The 23,761-nt window shown below is 42.0% G+C and overlaps 1 protein-coding gene across 3 annotated transcripts in view; it reads right to left on the reverse strand.

The window, feature by feature from the left end:
- Nucleotides 1–23,761, reverse strand: part of usp28 (ubiquitin specific peptidase 28) — an 85,719-nt gene that overhangs the window by 42,691 nt on the left and 19,267 nt on the right. For all 3 annotated transcript variants that reach the window (XM_060847060.1, XM_060847059.1, XM_060847058.1), the window contains exons 2-7: nt 15,326–15,403; nt 11,044–11,173; nt 10,570–10,693; nt 7,122–7,284; nt 1,414–1,500; nt 391–528 (exon numbers count right to left, since the gene is read on the reverse strand). In XM_060847060.1, the coding sequence (XP_060703043.1) occupies nt 391–528; nt 1,414–1,500; nt 7,122–7,284; nt 10,570–10,693; nt 11,044–11,173; nt 15,326–15,403 (720 nt within the window). The remainder of the gene's footprint in view (nt 1–390; nt 529–1,413; nt 1,501–7,121; nt 7,285–10,569; nt 10,694–11,043; nt 11,174–15,325; nt 15,404–23,761) is intronic.

Here is a 23,761-nt window from a genome sequence, read left to right on the forward strand (position 1 = left end):
TGAAAGGAGGAAGCCACTTGAAATGCAAAAAGATTAATATGCAAACAGAATAAAAGGTGTATATTAAGTTGTGAAATGTTGGTATATGTTACAATCAGCTGACCTACAATTTATGAGATCATATCAGCCCTAAGTTTAAGACTATGTAAGCTAAATATGTAACAGGTTATTTAGCATTTAGAACAGAAAGCTGGATTAATGCTCATCACAAACTCATCTAGGTAAACCCTTACCATTCTCTTCCACCTGATGACTGAAGTATATGCTGATTCTAAAATTTCCTACTTTTTCTGCTTCAAGGTTTTATATTCACTGTCCAGTTGCACAACTTTTAGTAATGTTGTAACTTATATAAAAACCTTGTGGGTAATGAGTGATTCTCAGACCCACCTGCTGTGCTTCACTTGATCGAAACGCGTCCTTGAGGAGGTCGACTGCATTTGATGGGTCAATGTACTTCCGCATAGAGGCGACCATCAAGGCAAAAAGGCACCTCAGTTCTTGCATAAACGCCAAGTTTCGCTGCTCCTTTTCAATCAATAGCATAATCAGAAATTGTAAATAACCATTAACACATTCAACCCAACTTGTCCGTGCTAATGTTTAATGCAGCACACAAACCCTCTCCCATTTTATTTCACATCACCCTACCAGCTCAGAAGGCAGCTTACCACCACCTTCTCATTAATGCTGGTCCTAGCCAACAATGCCCACATCCCATGAATAATTTTTACAAAATGCATCCTATTTCTTTCTACCCTATGCATTTAGATTAGATTTAGATTTAGATTACTTACAGTGTGGAAACAGGCCCTTCGGCCCAACAAGTCCACACCAAACCGCCGAAGCGCAACCCACCCATACCCCTACATTTACCTCTTACCTATCACTACGGGCAATTTAGCATGGCCAATTCACCTGACCCGCACATCTTTGGACTGTGGGAGGAAACCGGAGCACCCGGAGGAAACCCACGCAGACAAGGGGAGAACGTGCAAACTCCACACAGTCAGTCGCCTGAGTCGGGAATTGAACCCGGGTCTCAGGCACTGTGAGACAGCAGTGCTAACCACTGTGCCACCGTGCCGCCCACATTTATCGAGCTTAAATATATTGACGACATTTGCCTTAACTATTCTAATGAGTTCCAAATACTCTCTACTGAGTTTCTATTGAATTCCCCATTGGATTGTTAGTGACTATCTTATATTTATAGCCCTTACAATTTGCATGAATGCAAAGATCTTTATTTTTACTGTATTAAAACTAAACATTTCCTCATTTGAAATAAGAACTCCATCAAGTCAACCCTCTCAACCTGTGTGGGATAGCTATGAACTCTCCGTTCCAGGATCATCCGAGTAAATCTATTTTTATTTTTAAAACTTTATATAATTTCATGGGTGAACTTACAGCGTGGCTTCTGCAGTTTTCATGTGGATTTTTAGGCACTGTGTAGTTGAGAACCAGCTGTCGAAACTTAGGCAGTTGGAACAAGGACTAAAAGACAAAAATATACAAAGAAAGTTAAAGAGCTCCACTGAACTCGACTGGATCTGAAACTGTTCTTTGCAAATTCCAAACAGCCTCTACTCTGAAGTGCAAAACAGACATGAAAACCTGTCACATAGAATCCAACTGGATTTGTTCCACAGCTTTCAAACATATCAGCACCCTGTCAGCTAATCATGGAATGGTTTCCACTATATTTTGACTGCACAAATTTTCAACAGTACCCTCAAAACAATAAACAGGATCAATGGCACTTGGCAGCATTACAATCACATGCCTTGAGAGTTTTGAGCCAAGGATAAACTCCTCAATCTCACCACTTGCTAATGATATCCATGTATTTAATACGTGCACGTACAGATATATGGACATACACACTCTAAGTAGAGCTAATGTTTATTAAAAATGTTTATATCTATAGCAGCAGAGGTATCACTAAATATGAGAAGTGCCAAAGTCCATCTAATTCACTTTCTGTCAATCTGATGTAATAATCAAACTAATCACAGCACAACCAGGGCCCAGGGCAAGAGAAAATTCCCTATTTCCTCCTTGGAGTAGTGCCATGTGATCTTTTACATTCACCTCCGAGGGCAGATGGGGTCTCGTTTCAAATTCTTGTCTGAAATACCGCACTCAAGCATTAGACTAGATTGCGTCCTCAGCATTCTACTGGGGCTTGATCTCTCAAGCATGTGACTCAGTGGACAGCGAAAAAGATACCCATTGGTGCGGACTCAGTGAGCCAAATGCTCTGCTCCCACATTTTAGAGATTCCACGATTGTGTTCAGATGTATTTGCTTGTAAAGTTTCACTCTGTAAATAAAATCAAACGAAGTTTGGTTCCAGTATGATCCTTCACCAACTGACTTTCCAGATTAAAACACTGACAAAGTGCTTTGGGAAATTGCCAAGTGTTAGAAGTGATCTTAAAACAGGGGCTGCAATAAAGTTCTTATTACTAACTGCTATCCAATCCCTTCTAAAAGGAAATGCTCATTCCTATATACAAGATGATAATCAGAATCAATGATGGTTTTGATGTTCCCCAACTGTCTGATAACACATTGATAATCTTCATCCAGGCTCAACTGTGAAGGACAAATAGCTGTTTAATTGCACCCATTCAAGAGAAGCAAAGTTAGAGGAGAAGCACAAAGGAGTATTAAAAACAGAAGAGAGAGAGAGGTGCAACCGGGAATAAAGTATGCACAGAGATCTAGGATAATTCCCAATTACAAATCAGAGTGAGAGGATAGCAGACAGGTATGATGACAGGGGTATAGGGAAACAGCAACACTGGACTGACATTCCCACTCTACAGATCCTCATGTATGTGCTCACTCTTCCTCCTTCAAGAAGTGGTGGAAGGTAGCACAATTACAACATTTAAAAGGCATCTAGATAGTTTTATGCACAAGAAAGGTTTAGAGGGATATGGGCCAAGTGTTGGCAAAAGGGACTAGATTAGTTTAGGATATCTGATTGGCATGGACGAATTGGACCGAAAGCTTTGTTCTGTGCTGTACATCTCTATCGCTCTAAATGACCTATTTAAAAGGTTCAGTTAATTTCTACCAAACAATGCAGGATTTTGTCACAACAGGACAAAACACTTTCTTCACTAAAACGGAATGAAAATTTGTTTCAAAGATGCATTCCCCATTCTGGAAATATAAAAATTAAACCCTCTTGAATTTTAAACTGCCGCATTTTTAAATGAGGTTATAAGAGATAGGATTATACAGATCTTGGCTGACCCTTTCTCACCTCTATTTCTTACTAGGAGCTTATCCAGTCTGGTAAACAACACCAAATAGCGAGCCTGCCTCAGCACATTAACAACCATCTGATACTAACCTACAAACGATCCTGTGGTAAGTACTCAATACGAATTGCATGCTCAATGCCAAGTTAAAACCTGCAAGGTTTACTCTGGGTGTCTTCATTCTGCAGTCAATTTGGCTGGAGCGCAGGGAATGAATCACACCTAGGATTAGATTCCCAGTAAAAATGCCATTTTGTTGATCTGTCTGCTCGTTGCAGAGCTATCCAGTTGGTATACTTAAGCACAAAGTACCATTAAACCAAAAACATGCACTGGCAAATTTAAAAACCTGGCACTTTAGTCGACGCACATTGACAAAAATGTATTAGTGAAGTATTGCTCCAAAAGGATTTAGTCAGAGAATCTAGTTAACATTTCACAGAGCCACTGTTAGTGGGATATCATTTCCTGTGGGACCACTGAAGTAAAGTATGACATGAGGTTTTGGTGTGGTGGAAATTTAATGGACCAAGGAAAGAACTTAGAAAATTGCTGAGAAGAGAGACACTTTGTCTAGGCCTTTATCTCATGAACAGATCACAAGGTTATATGCTCACTGTGAAAACTTGATGCTGAAATAGGGAGCTTCAAAACAATCTTGAGAGATAACAGTTACCTTCATCAGATCATTTTCCACTGTACAGTATATCAAACAAATTTACATATGTGCTGAAGGCCACCACTTTGTGACTTGAAGGATGTCCAGTCTATTGCAGATTACCCTGGAACAGCAAGATATCTCAAATCTGACCAATGGATCGAGCTAGCAACATACATGGCAGCAACATGGCTGACTTTTGCCACGACCAACATGCTGCTGTTCTGCCTTTTATACAGATGAATGTGGGATATGAAATTCAGTATTGGCATGATACTAGGTGAAAAAGCTGTGTGTCCCATAGACTGGGGATTGGATCAAAAAGCATACTCCTTCAGTTGTTCACAGCAAGTAACTTACTGATTGTAATAATGGGCTGGTTGGGTACAAAGTTCAAGACACTGTGTCTAACATTAGATGTGATACTACAATTAGACAGCGTTTGTTAAATAATCCTGAATCTAAGATTTTGGATTCATAGCATGGTGGACTTGTGCCAACTACAAGTTATACATAACTGATACACTCAGGAACATGTTCTTTCCAGACAGACAGATCATGAACATACACCTCACAGTTTCAACTGATCAAAATAGGTGACGACCATTGTTTGGTTCATTCCTCAGGTCAATACCTTGACCAAAGTTAACTTGACTGGTTTAAATGTAAGCATAATGTGACAGGTGGTGGTCAGTCCAACTGGTGCATTCTCCATTGCAGTGCCTCTACTAGAGTCTACTTGCCGACCAATCAGCATCCTGTACTTACACATAGAAGAATAGAGCATTGAAACAGGCCCTTTGGCCCACCATGTCTATGCCAACCGAAAAATAAAACTATACTCACCCCATTTAATAGCATTTGTTCCATAGCATACTATGCTCTGGTATTTTAAGTGCTTCTCCAGATGCTTCTTAAATGTTGCATGAGTACCTACCTCCGCCACCCTCTTAGCAGCACATTCTATGTTTCTACCACCCGCTGGATGTCAATATTTTTCCTCAAATCCTCTCTGGACAACTTATGCCCTCTGGTCTTAGAAGTGTTTGCCATAGGGAAAACATTCTTACGATCTAACCTAAGTTTCTCCTAACTTTGGATATCTCAATCAGGTCCCCTAATTACATTCAGCATAAAAGTGTTGTAATCCCTTATTTTGTTGTTTCTGTGAACTGATGAGTGGAAGATAAAAACATTCAACAAAACATGTCTACGTTCAGCAATATGCAATTTCTCTGTGCTACCCAAGAATTTTGAAAATAGTGAGAAAAAGGATGGAATAGGATGCGACTCTTTCTCTGGACAAGAAGTTTTTCCCAAATTCCTCATCGGATTTGTTGGATGAACTAAATATTCATGGCACCTGGATTTGCACTTCCTCACAAGCATAAGTATTTTTTTCAGGCCTGTCAACAGAACCCCGATATAATCTTAGTCATTGATTAAGTCACCACTCCAAATCTGGAACAATTGACAATGCTCCACAAATGGGAACAGTCGAAGATTCTTGTGAAAAGTCAAATAACCTTGGGAACAATTTATGGATAAACTTTGCAAAATTGTCCTCCAATAACATAAGCCAATTGAGTAAACTCACAGAGAGCCTCGGTATCTATAGGATATCGCTGCTGAAAATGTGTTGCTAGAAAAGCGCAGCAGGTCAGGCAGTATCCAAGGAGCAGGAGAATTGACGTTTCGGGCATGAACCCTTCCTTCAGGAATGACCTGCTGCACTTTTCCAGCAACACATTTTCAGCTCTGATCTTCAGTCCTCACTTTCTCCTATCTATAGAATATCATTTGGTGAATTGACCTAACCAACACTCAACCTGATGCACCAATGGATTCAACCAGATGACCCACCCCTGGATTCTTTCCCATCCCCCATTAACTTTCCTCTTCATAGAATCACTACAGTACAGAAGCAGGTCATTCAGCCCATCAAGTCCACACCAAGTCTCCAAAGAGCATCCCACCCAGACCCACCCTCTTACCTTATCCCTGTAATCCTGCATTTCCCATGTCTAATCCACCTAACCTATTCATCCTCAGACACTATGGGCAATTTAGAATGGCCAATCTGCCTAATCTTTGGATCTGCATCTCTTGCACTTGTAATAAAGCAATTCAATGTCAAACATAATCAAAATCAATTTCTGTGAATTGCAGAGAAATCTCTTGAAGCTCAGGGTGAAATTTTGAAATCATATCCTGAGTTCCTCAAACACTGCAGAAAAGAGAATTCGACAGAAATGCAAAATTTCTTCTCTAATCCACTCTTGCTCACTCTCTTAAAGCTGTGGCATAGTAGGTAGCATCTCTCCTCTGAGCCACAGGTTTCTGAGTTCAGGTTGCATGCTAGGATTTCAGCAAAGGTATCAAAGCTGACACTCCATGAGAGTGCTCCACTGTTGGAGTTCAGTCTTTTGGATAAGATGTTAAAGCAAGGCTCCATCTGTCCTCTCAGACAGTTGCGCAAAGATCACAAAACAACATAGTGAAGCAGAGTTCCGGCAAGTGCTCCTTAAATTAACATCACAAAAACAGACTGGTTGCTTGTTATCACATCGCTGTTTATCTGATCTTGCAACGTGCAAATTGGCTGTCGCGTTCCTCAGTCACAACAGTGACTACGCTTCCAAAGTCTCGCTGTGACTGTAATACACAGAATGGCGATGTACGAGGGGGCATAGCTCCAAATTGAGGGCGATAGATTTAAGACAGATGTAAGAGGCAGGTTCTTTGAGTAAAGAATAAGGGCGTGGAATGCCCTGCCTGCCAAAGTAGTTAACTCAGCCAGATTAGGGAGATTTCAACAACCCATGGATAAGTAAATGGATGACGATGGGATACTGTAGGGGGATGGGCATAGATTAGTTCACAGGTCAGCACAACATCGAGGGCCAAAGAAGCTGTTTTGCGCTGTATTGTTCTATGTCCTATGTTTCTGAAGGACACGTTGCAAAAGCAAGTCTTTAACTTAATTCTTTTGTAAAGCTCCCTAAATATTTCTTTACGAGGTTTGGTGTCAAGTCTTAGTTAAAATTATATCTGTGAAGCACTTGGCATACCTTACTATGTTAAATTGCTGCTGCTACACTAAGAGATGAGGATAGTCAAGAGGCAGAGAGTAATAAATATTCACTAAGACTCAAGTCCTCCTTATCACTCAGGCCCATTACCTGTATTACTGCACTGAACCAGCAAGTGTTTCCAACATTCTTCAGTCCCACTGGCCAGTTATCCTCACGTTTCCGATCATGTGGGTTGGGGGAGTCCCCCCAGACTTCACACCTCTTCCTTTTCAATCCAACTTTGTTCTCAGTGGTGTTTGCTTCACCTGCTCTGCAACACAGAGACAATTCCCTCACTTTCAAATTAAGAGGCCAAAATATTCAATCAGGTACGCAATAAAATCTACAGCAATGTTGAGAGAGAGAGAGAAAAACAATTATGGGCAGTTTTCTTTTTGGAGAATCCAAAGAGGGGAGACGACAGGGTGAATCAACTCAAGTGTATCGTCTACATCTCCTGATTCTGAGTAGAGATGCAACAAAGACCAAGGGACTCCTGGAGGAGACGAGGCCATGTTCCCACTGAGGTGGGATTAGTTAGTTCAGTTAGCAGGATGGCTGTTATGTGATGCAGAGTGATGCCAACAGCATAGGCTCCTACATTGACTGAGGTTACCAGGAAGGACTCCTCTTCCCAACCTCTCCCCTGGGCATGAGACCTGGTGACCTTCAGATTAAACCGCCACCATCTCTCTCTCTCTCTCTCTCTCATCAGATTATAGTCCTATGGTCTGGAAAGATTAAGGCCATTTTGCCTTTTACTAAGACTAGGATTCTCATAGCTTTTTATTAAATTCACTCATGAGGCTTGGGCATCGCTGGCTGGGCCAGCATTTATTGCCCATCTCTAGTTGCCCTTGAGAAGATGGTAATGAGCTGCCTTCTTGAACCACTGCAATCCATGTGCTGCAGGTTGACCCATAATGCTCGTAGGAAGGGAACTCCAGAACTTTGATCCATTGTCAGCGAAGCAACAGCAATGTATTTCCAAATCAGGATGGTGAGTATCTTGGAGGAGAATTTGCAGATGCTCCCATGTCTATGCTGCCTTTGTCCTTCTAAACGTCAATAATCTTGGGTTTGAAAGGTGCTGTCTAAGGATCTTTAGTGAATTTCTTATACACATTGCTGCTGGATTAGATTAGATTAGATTAGATTAGATTACTTACAGTGTGGAAACAGTCCACAAGTCCACACCGACCCGCCGAAGCGCAACCCACCCATTCCCCTACATTTACACCTTTTACATGGAATTTAACATGGCCAATTCACCTGACCTGCACATCTTTGGACTGTGGGAGGAAACCGAAGCACCTGGAGGAAACCCACACAGACACGGGGAGAATGTGCAAACTCCACACAGTCAGTCGCCTGAGTCGGGAATTGAACCCGGGTCTCTGACGCTGTGAGGCAGCTGTGCTAACCACTGTGCCACCGTGCCTCCCACAACAGCATGCCGCTACTGATGATCAGTGTTGGAAAGAGTGGATGTTTATGGATGTGGTGTCAATCAAGCGGGGCTGCTTTGTCCTGGATGGTGTCAAGCTTCTTGAGTGTTGTTGGAACTGCAGTTATCCAGACAAGTGGGGAGTATTCCATCACACTCCTGACTTGTGTCTGGTAGATGGTGGACAGGCTTTGGGGAGTCAGCAGGTGAGTTACTCACTGCAGTATTCCAAGACCCTGACCTGCTTTTGTAGCCACTGCATTTAGGATATGAGCTCAGTTGAATTTCTGGTAATGGTAACTCCAAGAATGCTGATAGTGGGGGATTCAGTGATGGTGACACCATTGAATCTCAAGGGGCAGAGACTAGATAATTTGATATTGGAGATGGTCATTACCTAGCATTGTGTGATGTCAATGTTACTTGCCACCTTTCAGCCCAAGCCTGGATATTATCCAGATTGGATTGGATTAGATTAGACTCCCTACAGTGTGGAATCAGGCCCTTCAGCCCAACCAGTCCACACCGACCCTTCAAAGAGTAACCCACCCAGACCCATTACCTTCTGACTAATGTACCAATCGCTATGGGCAATTTAGCATGGCCAATTCACCTGACCTGCACATCTTTGGATTGTGGGAGGAAACCGGAGCACACCCACGCAGACAAGGGGAGAATGTGCAAACATGATCTTGTTGCATTTGAACACAGACTGCTTCAGTATCTTAGGAATCACAAATTTGACTTGAAAAACCAGGCTTGGGGTTAAAGAACAAGATCAGTGCAAGAATGGGGTGAGATTGGGAACAAGGAAGAAAAGCATTTTCTTGAAATTCATTCATGGTGTGCCAGCATTATTGATTAGCCACATCTGTGGTCATTGTCCAGCTTAATTGCCCCATTAGAAGGTGGTCACAAGCTGCTACTTGACAACTGAATGGTTTAGTTAGGCATTTCTGAGGGCACTTGAGAGACAACTATATGTTTGCAGGACTGGAGTCACATATAGATCACAGAGTTGTTACAGTGTAGAAGGAGACCATTTGGCACATTGTGGATGCAGTAACTCACTGAGCATTTTAACTTAAAGCCAATCTGTTGTCTTTTTCCCACAATCCTGCACATTGGTTCCAGCAATGTGTTAGAAACAGATTAAGGCAATAGTTTTTCTTCCTTAAAATATATTAGTGAGGCTAACAGACATTCATAATCTTGGAAAGTGGCCAGACAAGTTCAAACGGCTGTTAATAAAGTTTATAAGATCATTAGGTACATGTCTGTGATGGGAGGGCACGGGTACGCGTCCAAGACCGAAGGGCACGGGTACGCGTCCAAGACCGAAGGGCACGGGTACGCGTCCAAGACCGCAGGGCACACATTTAAGGTGAGGAGCACGTGGTTTAGAGGAGAACTGAGAGAGATTTTTTCAACTAGATATTGATAGAAATATGTAGCATGCTGCCTGAGAAAGTGGTGGGGGCAGGTACTCGAGCAACATTTGAGAAGCATCTGAATGAGCACTTAAAATGGCAGGTGCAGGTAGATGAGATCATTGTGGTTTAGTGATGTTGGCCTGCCTAAACGCAGTGCGCTGAAGGACCTGTGTGCCTCAATGATTCTATTTACAATTATCCAGTTTAATTTCATATCTAGAATTGAAGGAGGCGATGGGTTATTTTTCATTCAAGATTTATCTAACTAAATGAATTTAAATTCCCAGCTGCTCAGATAATTGAACTCAGGTTGACTGGTTCACTATTCCATTAATATAGCCTTAATATATCCATCCGCACGCCTCCCCTCCCCCACCCACTGAATCAATGTCTTAATACTGGGAAATTGTTCCCTCCACGAGCAGCTGGGTTGAACTTTATACAAAAGAAACAAGCATTGGATGGTCAAAAAACTAAACAGCGAGCCAAGTGCTGCAAACAAAAAAAAGCACTGCATAATTCCAGAATCTGAACTGGAATTCTGACATTGAGCCAGACTTTCAATACTCATCACAGGTTCCTGAACAGTGCCGATTATTGTGGCTTGTACTATTCAAAGGAACATAAAGATAAAGAGCTTATTCAATGCTCAGATATAATGTATGGAGCACTGTACTGGTTAGCCTCCAGATTCTCCCCAGCAACTTCAGCTTCTTCCTGTAGCTTCTCGCTTTCTCTCAGGCTCAGCGCAATCGCCTTTTGAAGGTCTGCTTTCTCATTGTTAGCGAGGTCAATGACACCTGCAAGAAAAAAAGCATTTACCACTGGCATGAATTTATAGACCAAAACCGGGCTGAAATGACACCTCTTGAGCTGCTGTATATGGTATTAGGATGATCTTTACGTTTCTTAATTTGCAAGCTGGGTAGGTAAGGACTTCTTTTGAGCAGCTTTCTCAATGAAGATGTGACACTCACCACACAGGTGGGGTGGGCATGGAAGGTGGAACCAGACAGTGGACAGGGTCAACCCAACCTCCATGGTAAAACATGCCACATTCCTCTCCCGGATTATCTCCTTCCCTCAACACAATGTCAAGCCAGTTGGCTCAACAGTAATGCTAAACCACCGCCAGGTGTAAAACACTTACTTCTACGTGTTTGGTTGGCTGTCGCTCTGCTGGACTCGTCTGGCTCATTGGCTATTGCATTGTAACTGGGTTCTCTGGCACTTTCATCAGTGAGGAAGCTCACTGCCTGATTAATGTCCCTGTTGCTGACCTGTAAGGAAGAGGTCATACAATAATCATATTAACATATTCTAATAACAATGCAGCATGCTCAAATCTATTTTAAAGATCAGATTGGAAATGCCAACTGGCGGTCTTCTAAGTTAATTCACAGGGTCTATTTCTGACTCACAGTAATGTGGTTGATTCTTAACTCCCCTCTGGGGGCAATTAGGAAGGGGAAATAAATGCTGCCCTAGCCACATCCCGTGAATGAATAATTAAAGATAAGTACAAGTCACTGATCAAATGTGGTGATAGGAAACAACCTGTCAATGAAAAGCCAATCTGCTGTAATGGACCAGACCAAACCCCCTCAAAACACATCAAAAGGATAGTGTAGACCTTAACTTTTATCTTATTTACAGGCAATTATAAGGCTTGGCATTCCAGACATGGTCACACTACTCAGTTTTAAGCAAAACACATTTTATTCTTGCCCTACAGTTAAAATACAAACAAAAGAAAGAAGAATTGGTATAAATTTAACTTCATTCAAAAATTTAACAGAATGATAGATTATTTAACTACTAAACAGCAACTGTTCCAATATAGTAACATCCCATAAGCACACCCTTGGCAAAGATAAATCCAGTGAAATAGATTGTCTCACATGCGGTGGTTTCTCCAGTCCAGAAGAAAAGAACACCAAAATAAATTCTGGTAGGGACAGGGAGAGATGGGTAGAGACACAGAGAGATAGAGATTCTCAAGCTGTTCATTGGCTTGGAAGAGGCAACTCACACTTCTGTCTTAACGTCTCTTCATACGTAAAAAAGGGACTGAATACACCTCTTAAAACCATAATATCATCACGCCACTGACATTCTAAAGGAATACAATACAAAGAAAATGCTATGCTATTCAGGATGTCTCCTATCCCATGAGGCATAATTCAAAGGTCTTGCCTCACATTAGAAATCTATGAAACATTCAAAGAACCACCAAGAATTCATTCCCTTCGGGTTTCGGTGAACATTTCTCTCTCAAATAATGCAACACTAACTGATCATTTCTCTCAGGGCTGCTCAAGAGATCAAGCTTTATGTTTAAATGGCTACCACGTCTGCTAACAGACAACAATTTATTGTATATGAAGAGTTGTATGAAAGTGTTTTACAAAAGAGGCCTATTCCTCTACAGATTCACTCAAAATAAGTAGTTGCAGTTTCAGACTCCTGCCAAGGGATGCCACAAGTTAGCTACATAAATATGCTCTTCGAAGGGTCAGTGCAGACTCAGTGGGCTGGATGGCCTCTTTCTACACTGTAGGGATTCTACAATTCTCTGAAGAGTCATACCCAGACTCAAAACGTTAACTCTATTGTTCTCTCTCCACAAATACAGCCAGACCTGCTGACTATCTCTGGCATTCTTTGTACTTCCAGCAAAAACTTTCAATATAGAGGTGAGCAGTAGTACAAACATTCCACTATTTTGGTTAAGCACAAAGTTGTTCAGATGCTGAAATCTGAAATGAAAAGACAAAGAGCTGAAGAAACGCAGCAACTCTGGCAACATCTGTATAGAGAGATGGAACTTTTCCATTCTGAAGATGTCATTTTGGACTCAAAACGTTAACACTGTTTTTCACTCCAGATGCTGCCAGACCCAGAGTTTCTCCAGCTCTCTGTTTTCATTACTGAATTTTTGGATGCAACCTGAAGTATCATCAAGAGAACAAGAAAGGGTTAGAGTAATTGGAGGGATTCTAGATAGTTAAAGCCCAAGACCTATTCCTTCAGGATCATTGATTCTTAAGCTTTCTCATCCAACTTTCAACAAGCAGCTGACAGGGGGACAGTCGTGGAATTACTCCTAATTTGTATGTTAGGAATGATATACCGGGCTTGGAGAGAGTACAGTGTAGGTTTACAAAAATGACACCTGGAATTCAGGGGTGAGGTTATGAGAGTAGATTATACAAACTAGGTCTATTTTGTCTAGAATCTAAAAGGTTAAGGGGTGATCCAATAGAAGTTTTCAAGATATTAACAGAGAAGTCAGGGTTAATAAACTATTACCATTAGTTGGAGAATCTAGAACTAGGGGCATAGTCTAAACATTAGGACCAGGCCATTCAAGAGAGATTAGGAGAAAGTGAGGACTGCAGATGCTGAAGATCAGAGTCGAAGAGACTGAAGAGCTTATGCTTGAAACGTTGACTCTCCTGCCCCTCGGATACAGCCTGACCAGCTGTGCTTTTCCAGCACCACAGTCTTCAACATTCAAGAGAGATGTTAGGAAGATGGTAGATTTTTGGAGTCCTCCTCCACAAATGATAGTGGATGCTAGATCAAGACCATGCTAATAGATTATTACATCATTGAGATGGAGTATATACATCAATTACTTACACTTTTTACCACACCTTTAACATCCCAAATCAAACAAAATATAACACTGAGCCACCTTAAGATATTAAACGTGATCAAAAGCTTGCTCAAAGAACAAAGCTGGTTAATTTGTTGACACACAGTTGAGACAAACACTCAGAGGAGTAAAAAACAGGGAGATGTGAACTCACGTGAGATTGCACTCCAACATAAGACACTGACTTCTAAAGTGGAGAAAATATTTTCATACAGATTTAAGATTCTGGGCAAAAAAAAAGGTGGGAAAAGGGGTGAAAGAACTTAATAACCTGAAACTGGGTGCCCCTGGAGTTTGTGTGGCAGAGATGATGAACACAGTTTCACAAGGAATTTGGATGGACACTCAAGTTGAACTTGCAGAGCTCCAGGAACTGAATGGGGCAATGGAAATGACTAGATTCCTTTACAGAAAACGGATCAAACGGCCTCCTGCAGTGCTATTACGAGTCTATAAGATATAGCATGAAGGTTAAGCCCAAAGTTATCAAAAATATTTCTAAAAATATATTCTGCATCCACTCTATCCAATAACCCTTGTTGTTACTGACCGGGTTTTTCTGTAAGGAGTTGTGTTGACATTTAACGAAGTTTGAACAGTATTTTACTAACCAAGACAATGTTTCCCAACAGATTTCAATCAAAGCATGACAGGAGATGCATTAGATGTTGCTATTAATGAATAGAAACTGCACCTATAAAATTTGTAAAATTACTAACCTGCATTATTGCTTAAGGATTAGAATTTACAGAACTGAGCCTAATCTCAACACTTTTGCAGTCAGTCATCATTATTTCAGTTAACCTTTCCAATTCATAGAAATGGTGACCCTGAAAACCATCACCAATTATTGTAAAATGCACCCAGGTCAAAAATGCCCTTTTATGGACAGGGATCTTCACTGAGATATGGCTCATGTGCCTTTCCAGACTCAACGTGGTTGACTATCAACGGCTTTGGAAATGCCACTCAGTTCAATGGCAATCAGTGATGATCAATGAATGCTGACATCACTCGCAAACGCTCAGTTCCTCAAAGAAAGATTAATAATTTTTTAAAAATTTATACTTTCTTCACTATGAGTGACTCATCGGGCAATGGAAGCAAAACCTCCAGTATTTTAAGTAATCTCTAGTTGTGGAGGTTAGATTAGATTACTCACAGTGTGGAAACAGGCCCTTCGGCCCAACAAGTCCACACCGACCCGCCGAAGCGCAACCCACCCATACCCCTACATTTACCCCTTACCTAATACTATGGGCAATTTAGCATGGCCATGCACATCTTTGGACTGTGGGAGGAAACCAGAGCACCCGGAGGAAACCCACGCAGACACGGAGAGAACATGCAAACTCCACACAGTCAGTCGCCTGAGTCGGGAATTGAACCCTGGGTCTCAGGCGCTGTGAGGCAGCAGTGCTAACCACTGTGTCACCGTGCCGCCCACAAATCACTGGATCACTGGAAGTAAAGACGACAGAGATGGATTGCTGAAATATCAGGGAGTTGGGTGCTGTGGGGTACTAGTAAGAAAGTGGAATTGAGGCCTGGGGCAAATCAGTCTGGATCTTGTTGAATGGTAGAGCATGGTTGAGAGGCTAAGCAGTTTATTCCTGCTCCAGTTTCTGATATAGTTCTGATGAAGCAGCAGTTAGACATTGCACCTGGTGAGGGGTGAAGCAATATGTTTTTCAGGTTGGATGAGTGAAGACTTCCCTCTCTACCATACAATCCAGCTTGTATTGAAATACATGGATCAATGCCTACTGACCTGGAGTGCCTTCTGCAGTAGTCGATTGTCGTGAATCCCTGTGATCTCTCGCAGCTGGCTGATGATGAAGCTAATGTTCTGGGAACAAAAAAAAGAGAAAGGTGAGGAACGAAAGGAAGTGGAGATCAGCATGTTGTTGCACTTTGCCCAAAACCAAAGTAGCAATATGTAAAGTCACCAACCAAAATCACTGACTGAGGAACAGAATGCAGAGAACCGAGTCCGATAAGATTTCTACATCAAGTTAGGAAAGTTGTTTGAAGTTGTCATGTTTCCTTTGGTACTGTCAGTTCTGTGAAGACATTGCCCTTTGTCTGACCTGGGTCAGGTAATATCTTTATCTGTTCACTCTGAAGTTATTTTCCTTTATTCCACATGCTTTCGAATGAATTACAGTCCATGGTTATCTTTTAAATTGTTTGTTTTGCTTCAACATATTTCCTTCTATGAAACAGGATTTGCATTTATATAGCACCTTGCTTGTCTGTTGGATGTTGCAAAGTGTCTTAAATCCAATGAAATTCCATTGAAATGCCTCACTGATGTAATGTAGGAAACAAGGCAGCTAATTTCTAGACAGCCAACTCCCGCGAACAGGAACGTGATTATAACCCAACTATGCTTTTGCCTTAATTTTGTTTGAAGAATTGGCCAGGACATAATGGAGACCACTTCTGCTGTTCATTGATAGACTGTCTTGGAATCATTTACATCCAGCAGACTGAACAGATAGAATCACGGCTCAAATTCTCATGTGAAAGACAGTATCTTCTACCAAGGAGCATTCCTCAGTGCAGTCATGGAGATGTACAGCATGGAAACAGGCTGGTCGGTCCAAGTCGTCCATGCCGACCAGATAGCCCAACCCAATTTAGTCCCACCTGCCAGCATTTAGCCTATATCCTACCAAATCTTTCCTATTCATATACCCATCCAAATGCCTTTTAAACATTGCAATTGTACTAGCCTCCACCTTTTCCTCTGGCAGCCCATTCTACACACGCACCATCCTCTGCATCAAAACGTTGCCCCTTAGATCTCTTTTATATCTTTACCCTCTCACCCTAAATCTATGCCTTCGAGTTCTGAACCCACCCACCCCACCACCCCCCCCCACCCCAGGGAAAAGACCTTGTCTGCTTCAGCCCACAAACTTATGACATTACTGACACTAACGTCCATACAATGTCTCTTATTTGACACAAAACTACAAACACAATGTTCATCTCAATTCCATCACACACACATGCTTAGATTTCCTCAATAAAGAAAATTAGTTCATTAGTCAGGAACAAACTTCCCTTAACAAATCTACATTAGTTGCTCCATTTAACCTTTTACCTAACCACTTGATTTCCTTGTGGTTGTCTGGAGTTAAAGATTGAAAATGTCACACACTGAATCTAGTTTTCTAATCTCCAAAACACCTGGGATGTGTTTTAACTCTCCTTATGATTAAAAGTCAGTTTTCTTTGCCAGCAATTATTCTCTTTCCAATGAAGATGAAAAACTATCCATCACTTAACCTTAAACTTCTTGTATGTTCTTCCAATCTACCAATTGATAAGAATTGTTGAGAATTTAATACAGGAATGCAGGGCATTCTTTCCTCCTCTGCTTTCAATAGGAATACGTCATCACACATGCCTTAATGATGACACACAGCAGGAGCAGAGGACATGACTCTGGATCCCACTATCTTGTGGCATGGGGTCCAAAGATTGAACTGACCTACTCAGTTACACAGAGGCCCGGGGTAGAAGGTCACAACCTTGAACAGACATCAATTTCGAATTGCAGCACAGATGATGATGATGTCAGAACATAATAGAGTACTTTCTGATGGACAGAACAGTCCTGACCAGTGGAACTTTCATCTCACGCTCTCATGATCTTTTCTTTCCAGTAATAATGTACTTAAAACACATCATCACCCTGCAAAAGGTGATTCATTTACAAAGTGCATTGAATCAATTCAACAACATGATCTATCCAGAAGAAATTTAAACTGGAAAGTGGTAAGTATACATCCTCTGCCTTGATGTATCACTACCTGGTATCAGAGACAGTTACAGAGAGTGGTGAACTCGGCCCGGACAATCACAAAGGCCAACCTCCCATCTATAGAATCCATCTACCAGGCCCGCTGTCGAGGAAAGGCTGCCAGCATTCTCAACGATCCATCCCACTCTGGCAATGCTTTTCTACAACCTCTACCATCAGAGAGAATGTACAGAAGCCTGAACACATGCACCAGCCGGTTTCATAACTGTTTGTACCTAACCGCTGTTAGAATATTGAATGGACTCACAAACCCTTAGCATTCGCCTGTACTTGTGTTTTTGTTTTGCTACTGTTTACCTATTATCTACGTACTTAACTCTGTGATCTGCCTGTATTGCTCGCAAGACAAAGCTTTTCACTGTGCCTCGGTACACGTGACAATAAATTCAATTCAATTCAATGTGGAACTCATTCCAATAAGCACAAGGTGAGGTGATTAGCAAAGAAGCATTTTAGGGGAAGCTGGATTGAACAAGAGAAGGAAGAATGAGCATAGGCTGTTAGGGTGAGATGGAGCCAGACGGGAGGAGAATCACATCCATACAATCAGAATAGACCTGTGGGCAGAATGGCCTGTTGCTGAGCTGCACGCCATTGTACAGTATGGCACTACATAAATGCAACTTTATTCTTTTCACATAATATAATACCCATATTATTAGAAAACAGTAGAAGCAGTCCTCATTTTACATTCTCCTAAATAAAAGTATTCAATTTTAATGCTGTTTAATCCTTTTGGCATATTTCCTCGAAAACATCTTCATTTCTGGGTTAACATCAGATTGCAGCTCAGGTCAGGATCTGACTGACAAACATAGAGATGAGAAACAAAATAGAAAGTTAGAGACAGCAAGGTGGGGGGGAGAGAGAGCGAGGGGTGGGGGAGAGAGAGAGAGAGAGAGAGAGAGAGAGAGAGAGAGAGAGAGGTAAAGGTGAGAGAGGGAGTGGATAAGCTAGAACAAAAGACAGAAAGAGATTGCAAAAGGAAGAGTGGAAGAGGGGGACGGGGTGGAAAACGTAATGAGAGAAAAAACAAAGTTGTGCTTAAGATACATCCAATTTTCTTTTATTCATTCATGGGCACACTGGCCAGGCCAGCATTTATTGCCCATCCCTAAGCGCCCGCCTGTCAGAAGGACAATGTAAGGACAGCAGGATCCCTCAAGACACTGAGCAGTGATGGAAGCTTGTTTCTCAGACTGGACGCCTATCACCAGCAGGGTTCCACAGAGATCAGCGCTGGGTCCTCTTCTGTTTGTCAGTTATAATAATGATTTGGATGAGAATATAGGCGGCGTAGTAAGTAGTTTTTATAGATAACACCAAAATTGGTGGCTATAATAGACAGTAAACAAGATTTTCCAATATTACAAAGGGATCTTGATGAAATGGGTCAGTGGGCTGGAGATGGAGTTCAATCTGGATAAATGCAGGATATTGCATCTTGGTACAACAATTAAGAATATGGTTTATGCAATTAATGGCAGGGCCTTGGGTGGTGTTCCAGAACAGAGGGAACTAGAGGTTCAGGTACATTGCCTTTGAAGTTTGTGTCGAATAAAGACAGGATGGTTAAAAAGGTGTTTGGCACACTTGCCTTCATTGCTCAGTATTTTGAGCAAGGATTGAACAAAGGAGGAGTTGGGACTTGGGAAGTCATGACAAGAACATTGGTGAGGCCTCTTTTGGAATACAGTTATAGAAAGGATATTATTAAGCTGAAAAGGGTTCAGAAGAGATTTACCAGGATGTTATCAAGTCTATAAAGTCTGAAGTAAAATGAAAGGCTGGATAGGCTGGGACTTTTTTCACTGGAGCATAGGAGGCTGAGAGGTGACCATAATAAAATCATGAGTACAGAGAGAGTCATTGGTAGGTATCTTTTCCATAGGATGGAGGATTTCAAGATTAGGGAGTTCATTTTTAAGGTGAGAGCAGAGATTTAAAAATGACATGAGGGGCAAATTGCTTACACAGAGGATGGTTCACGTGTGGAATGAACTTCCTGAGGAAGTGGTGGATGTAGGTACAATTACAATGTTTAAAAGGCACCTGGGTAAGTACATGAATAGGAAAGGTTTCACGGAATATGGGCCAAGGGCAGGCAGGGGGGAAGGCTTAGTCCAGGATTATGTCTGGCATAGACTGGTTGGATGGAAAAGTCTTTCAGTGCTGTATGGTTTTCCCAATAATTTTAATTTGATTAGTTTTTTATTTTGCAAAGTACATTAGCTAGGACTGTAGAGTTGTGCATGCATGGTACACTGTCCCAACTTGTACTTTGGGCTTGCTGGACAAGAAAATGTCTGAAGGAACCTAACTCCAGCATTAACTTCAATTCCAATGGAAAGCCATGATTAGTGTTTTTTCAGAAACGCTCCTCCAACTCTGTGAGGACTATCCACAAGGTTCTGACATATGTAAGCAATAATGCAGGAGATCCATTACTAAAAGACATGAAAGCTTCTTCAATGGCTTTTCACTGATGTACACTGTGTGACTGTACTGTCTGAGGAAGGGATTAATTCCCAATCCCAGTCTGTATCAGCTCTGTAACTTGATGGCCAAGGAAGATCATGCGCAATGTGGCCAAAGAGGTTGTTATGAAATCATAAATCCCAGCAATGGCAGGTGGTAGGAGTGGGAGAGATTCCTGATCAGCCACATGACAGAAAGAAATTGGAGCCTCTGCCATCACTCGCCAGAGCTCCACACAGCAACATGCAGGTAAATGTACATGCTCACATTGCAACTCAAACTCTCCAAGGTCAAGGTTCCTAGTTTAATTCACTCACATCAAATTTATTTCATTCGAGTTATCAAACAACTACTAGATTTTTAAACACTAAAGGCGAGAAAGGGTGTATCATTGGGTGAATTTGTCCTGCAGCTACATTTGTTGCCAGCTTACCAATTAAATTCCAAGAAGGTCTCATGGGGCTTTTCTCAACCTGCTACCAACTACAGCTCTCAAGCACTCAACTAACAGCTACTTAAGGGCTTTCACTCGCCACTTCCTTGATCACCTGCCTTCCAGGCAGGCAAGAAAGGTGGCTAGTTCCTGAATGGGAAAACATAGCAATCTGCCTAATAGGTTGTGGGGGGTGGGATGGTCAATTGCCCCAATCTAGATTCAAGGATGGGGAAGAGGCCACTGCAAAATAGCACCCTTTAGGTCAGGGACAAGGCACAGTAAGCAACTTGTGGCAGTCAATGAAATTTCCCAACAACAGGGCAACATTAAACAAAATAATGGTTAAGGGACAAAGTGAAATATAGATTCCTGGCACACTGCTTTCTGAATAATTAAAACCACACAACAATATTGAAATATTTGGCATCAATCTCCTTAAACTTAAGCCAACTATTTAGATAATAATATATTGCTCAAGAAATGAACTACAATATCAGTCACGTTAAGTGCAGTGTCTACTTTAAAAAAAAATTGAGAAGTCTTCAGTTAGCAAAACTCAAGTATCTCAATGCAGGAACCATCACAGAGCCATACAGCGTGGAAACAGGCACTTTATTCAAACTCAACTGCGCTGACCACACGTCTCAATTTGACTTAGTCCCACTTAACAGCATTTGGTCCATATCCTTCTATACACGTCTCATCTTCAACATCGGGACCCTCCAGCCCCATAGTATCAATGTGGATTTCACCAGTTTCCACATTTCCCCTCCATCCCAGATCCAACCTTTTAACTTGGCACTGCCCTCATGACCTGACATACCCGTCCAATTTCCTTCCCACCTATCCGCTCCACCCACTCCCTGACCTATCACCTTTACCCCCAACTCTATCTATCTATTGGACTCTCAGCTACCTCCCCCCCCCCCCCCCCAAGCACCACCCCTTCCCATTTATCTCTCCACCCCCCTCGGCTCACAAGTCTCATTCCTGATGAAGGGCTTTTGCCTGAAACGTTGGCTCTCCTACTCCTCCAATTCTGCCTGACCTGCTGTGCTTTTCCAGCAACATATCCTCGACTTTGACCTCCAGCATCTGCTGTCCTCACTTCCACCATATCCTTCTATACCTTTCCTAATCATATACCTATCCAGATGCCTTTTAAATGTTCTAATTCTAACCACCTCCACTAACTCTGCTGGCAGCTCATTCCATACATGCACCACCCTCTGCGTGAAAAAGTTACCCTTCAAGTCCTTTCTAAAGGACTTTCAAGTTATATATTAATGATCTGGATGAAGGGACTGGAGGCATTCTAGCGAAGTCCTTTCACTTTATATATTAATGATCTGGATGAAGGGACTGGGGGCATTCTAGCGAAGTTTGCCGATGATACGAAGTTAGGTGGACAGGCAGGTAGTACTGAGGAAGTGGGGAGGCTGCAGAAGGATCTAGACAGTTTGGGAGAGTGGTCCAGGAAATGGCTGATGGAATTCAATGTGAGCAAATGTGAGGTCTTGCGCTTTGGAAAAAAGAATACAAGCATGGACTACTTTCTAAACGGTGAGAAAATTCATAAAGCCAAAGTACAAAGGGATCTGGGAGTGCTAGTCGAGGATTCTCTAAAGGTAAACATGCAGGTTGAGTCCGTGATTAAGAAAGCGAATGCAATGTTGTCATTTATCTCAAGAGGGTTGGAATATATAAGCACCATTGTGCTACTGAGACTTAATAAAGCTCTGGTTAGGCCCCATTTGGAGTACTGTATCCAATTTTGGTCCCCACACCTCAGGAAGGACTTACTGGCACTGGAGCGTGTCCAGCGGAGATTCACACGGATGATCCCTGGAATGGTTGGTCTAACGTACGAGGAACGGCTGAGGGTCCTGGGATTGTATTCATCGGAGTTTAGAAGATTAAGGGGACATTTAATAGAAACTTACATGGTAATACATGGCTTGGAAAGGGTGGGCGCTAGGAAATTGTTTCCGTTAGACGAGGAGACTAGGACCCGTGGACACAGCCTTAGAATTAGAGGGGGTCAATTCAGAATAGAAATGCGGAGACATTTCTTCAGCCAGAGAGTGGTGGGCCTGTGGAATTAATTGCTGCAGAGTGCAGTGGAGACCAGGACGCTAAATGTCTTCAAGGCAGAGATTGATAAATTCTTGATGTCACAAGGAATTAAGGGCTACGGGGAGAATGCTGGTAAGCGGAGTTGAAATACCCATCAGCCATGATTGAATGGCGGAGTGGACTCGATGGGCCGAATGGCCTTACTTCCACTCCTATGTCTTATGGTCTAAATCTTTCCCTCTCACCTTAAACCTACACCCTCTACTTTTGGACTTCCACACCCAAAGAAAAAGACATTGGCTATTCACCCTATCCTAGCCGCTCATGATTTTATAAACCTCTTTAAGGTCACCCTTCAGTCTCCGATATTCCAGGGGTAAAAATAAGCCCCAGCCTATTCAGCCTCTCCCTCCAAACCCTCAAAGTCTCCAGTCTTGGCAACATCCTTATAAATCTTTACTGCACCCTCTCAAGTTTAACAATGTCTTTCCTATAGAGGGGCGATCAGGACTAAACCGTCTACCACCACCTTGTGTCTCCTAACATCAAGCCAATTTTATATCCAATTGGCTAGTTCCCCCGGGTCCCATGTGATCTAACCTTACTAATCTGTTAACCATGCAGAACCTTGACGAACGCTTTGCTGACGTCCATACCAAGTCTACTGCTCTGCCTTCATCAATCTTCTTTGTCACCTCTTCAAAAACATCAATCATGTTAATGACACATGATTCCCCACACACAAAGCTATGTTGATGATCCCTCATCAGTTCTTGCCTTTCGAAACGCATGTCAATCCTGTCCCTCAGAATCCCCTCCAACAACTTACATATTACTGATATCAGACCCACAGGTCTATAGCTCCCTGGCTTTTCCTTACAGCCTTTCTTAAATAATGGCATCACCTTAGCCAACCTCCAGTTTTCTGGCACCTAGCCCACAGCCATTGCTGATACAAATATCTCAGCAAGTGGCCCAGCAATCTCTTCCCTAGCTTCCCATAAACTTCTGGAATACACGTGATCAAGTCCCAAGGATCTACCTTTTATGCGTTTTAAGAGCTCCACCACCTCCTCTTCGGTAATATGAACTGTTTTCAAGACATCACCATTTATTCATGCAAGTTCCTTGCTTCCATGTCCTTCTCCACAGTAAATACTGACAAAATATCTGTTTAGTATCTCATCCATCTCCTGTGGTTCCACATATAGACAGCCACATTGATTTTAAGAGGCATTATTCTCTCCCAAGTTACTCTTTTGTCCTTAATGTTTTCATAGAATCTCTTTGGATTCTCCTTAACTCTATTTGCTAAAGCTATCTCATGTTCCCTTTTTGCTGAGTATACTCCTGTGACACTGAAAACATTCCAAGGATTCACT

The sequence above is a fragment of the Hemiscyllium ocellatum genome, chromosome 29 (assembly GCF_020745735.1).
Source record: "Hemiscyllium ocellatum isolate sHemOce1 chromosome 29, sHemOce1.pat.X.cur, whole genome shotgun sequence".
Taxonomy (NCBI): Eukaryota; Metazoa; Chordata; class Chondrichthyes; order Orectolobiformes; family Hemiscylliidae; genus Hemiscyllium; species Hemiscyllium ocellatum.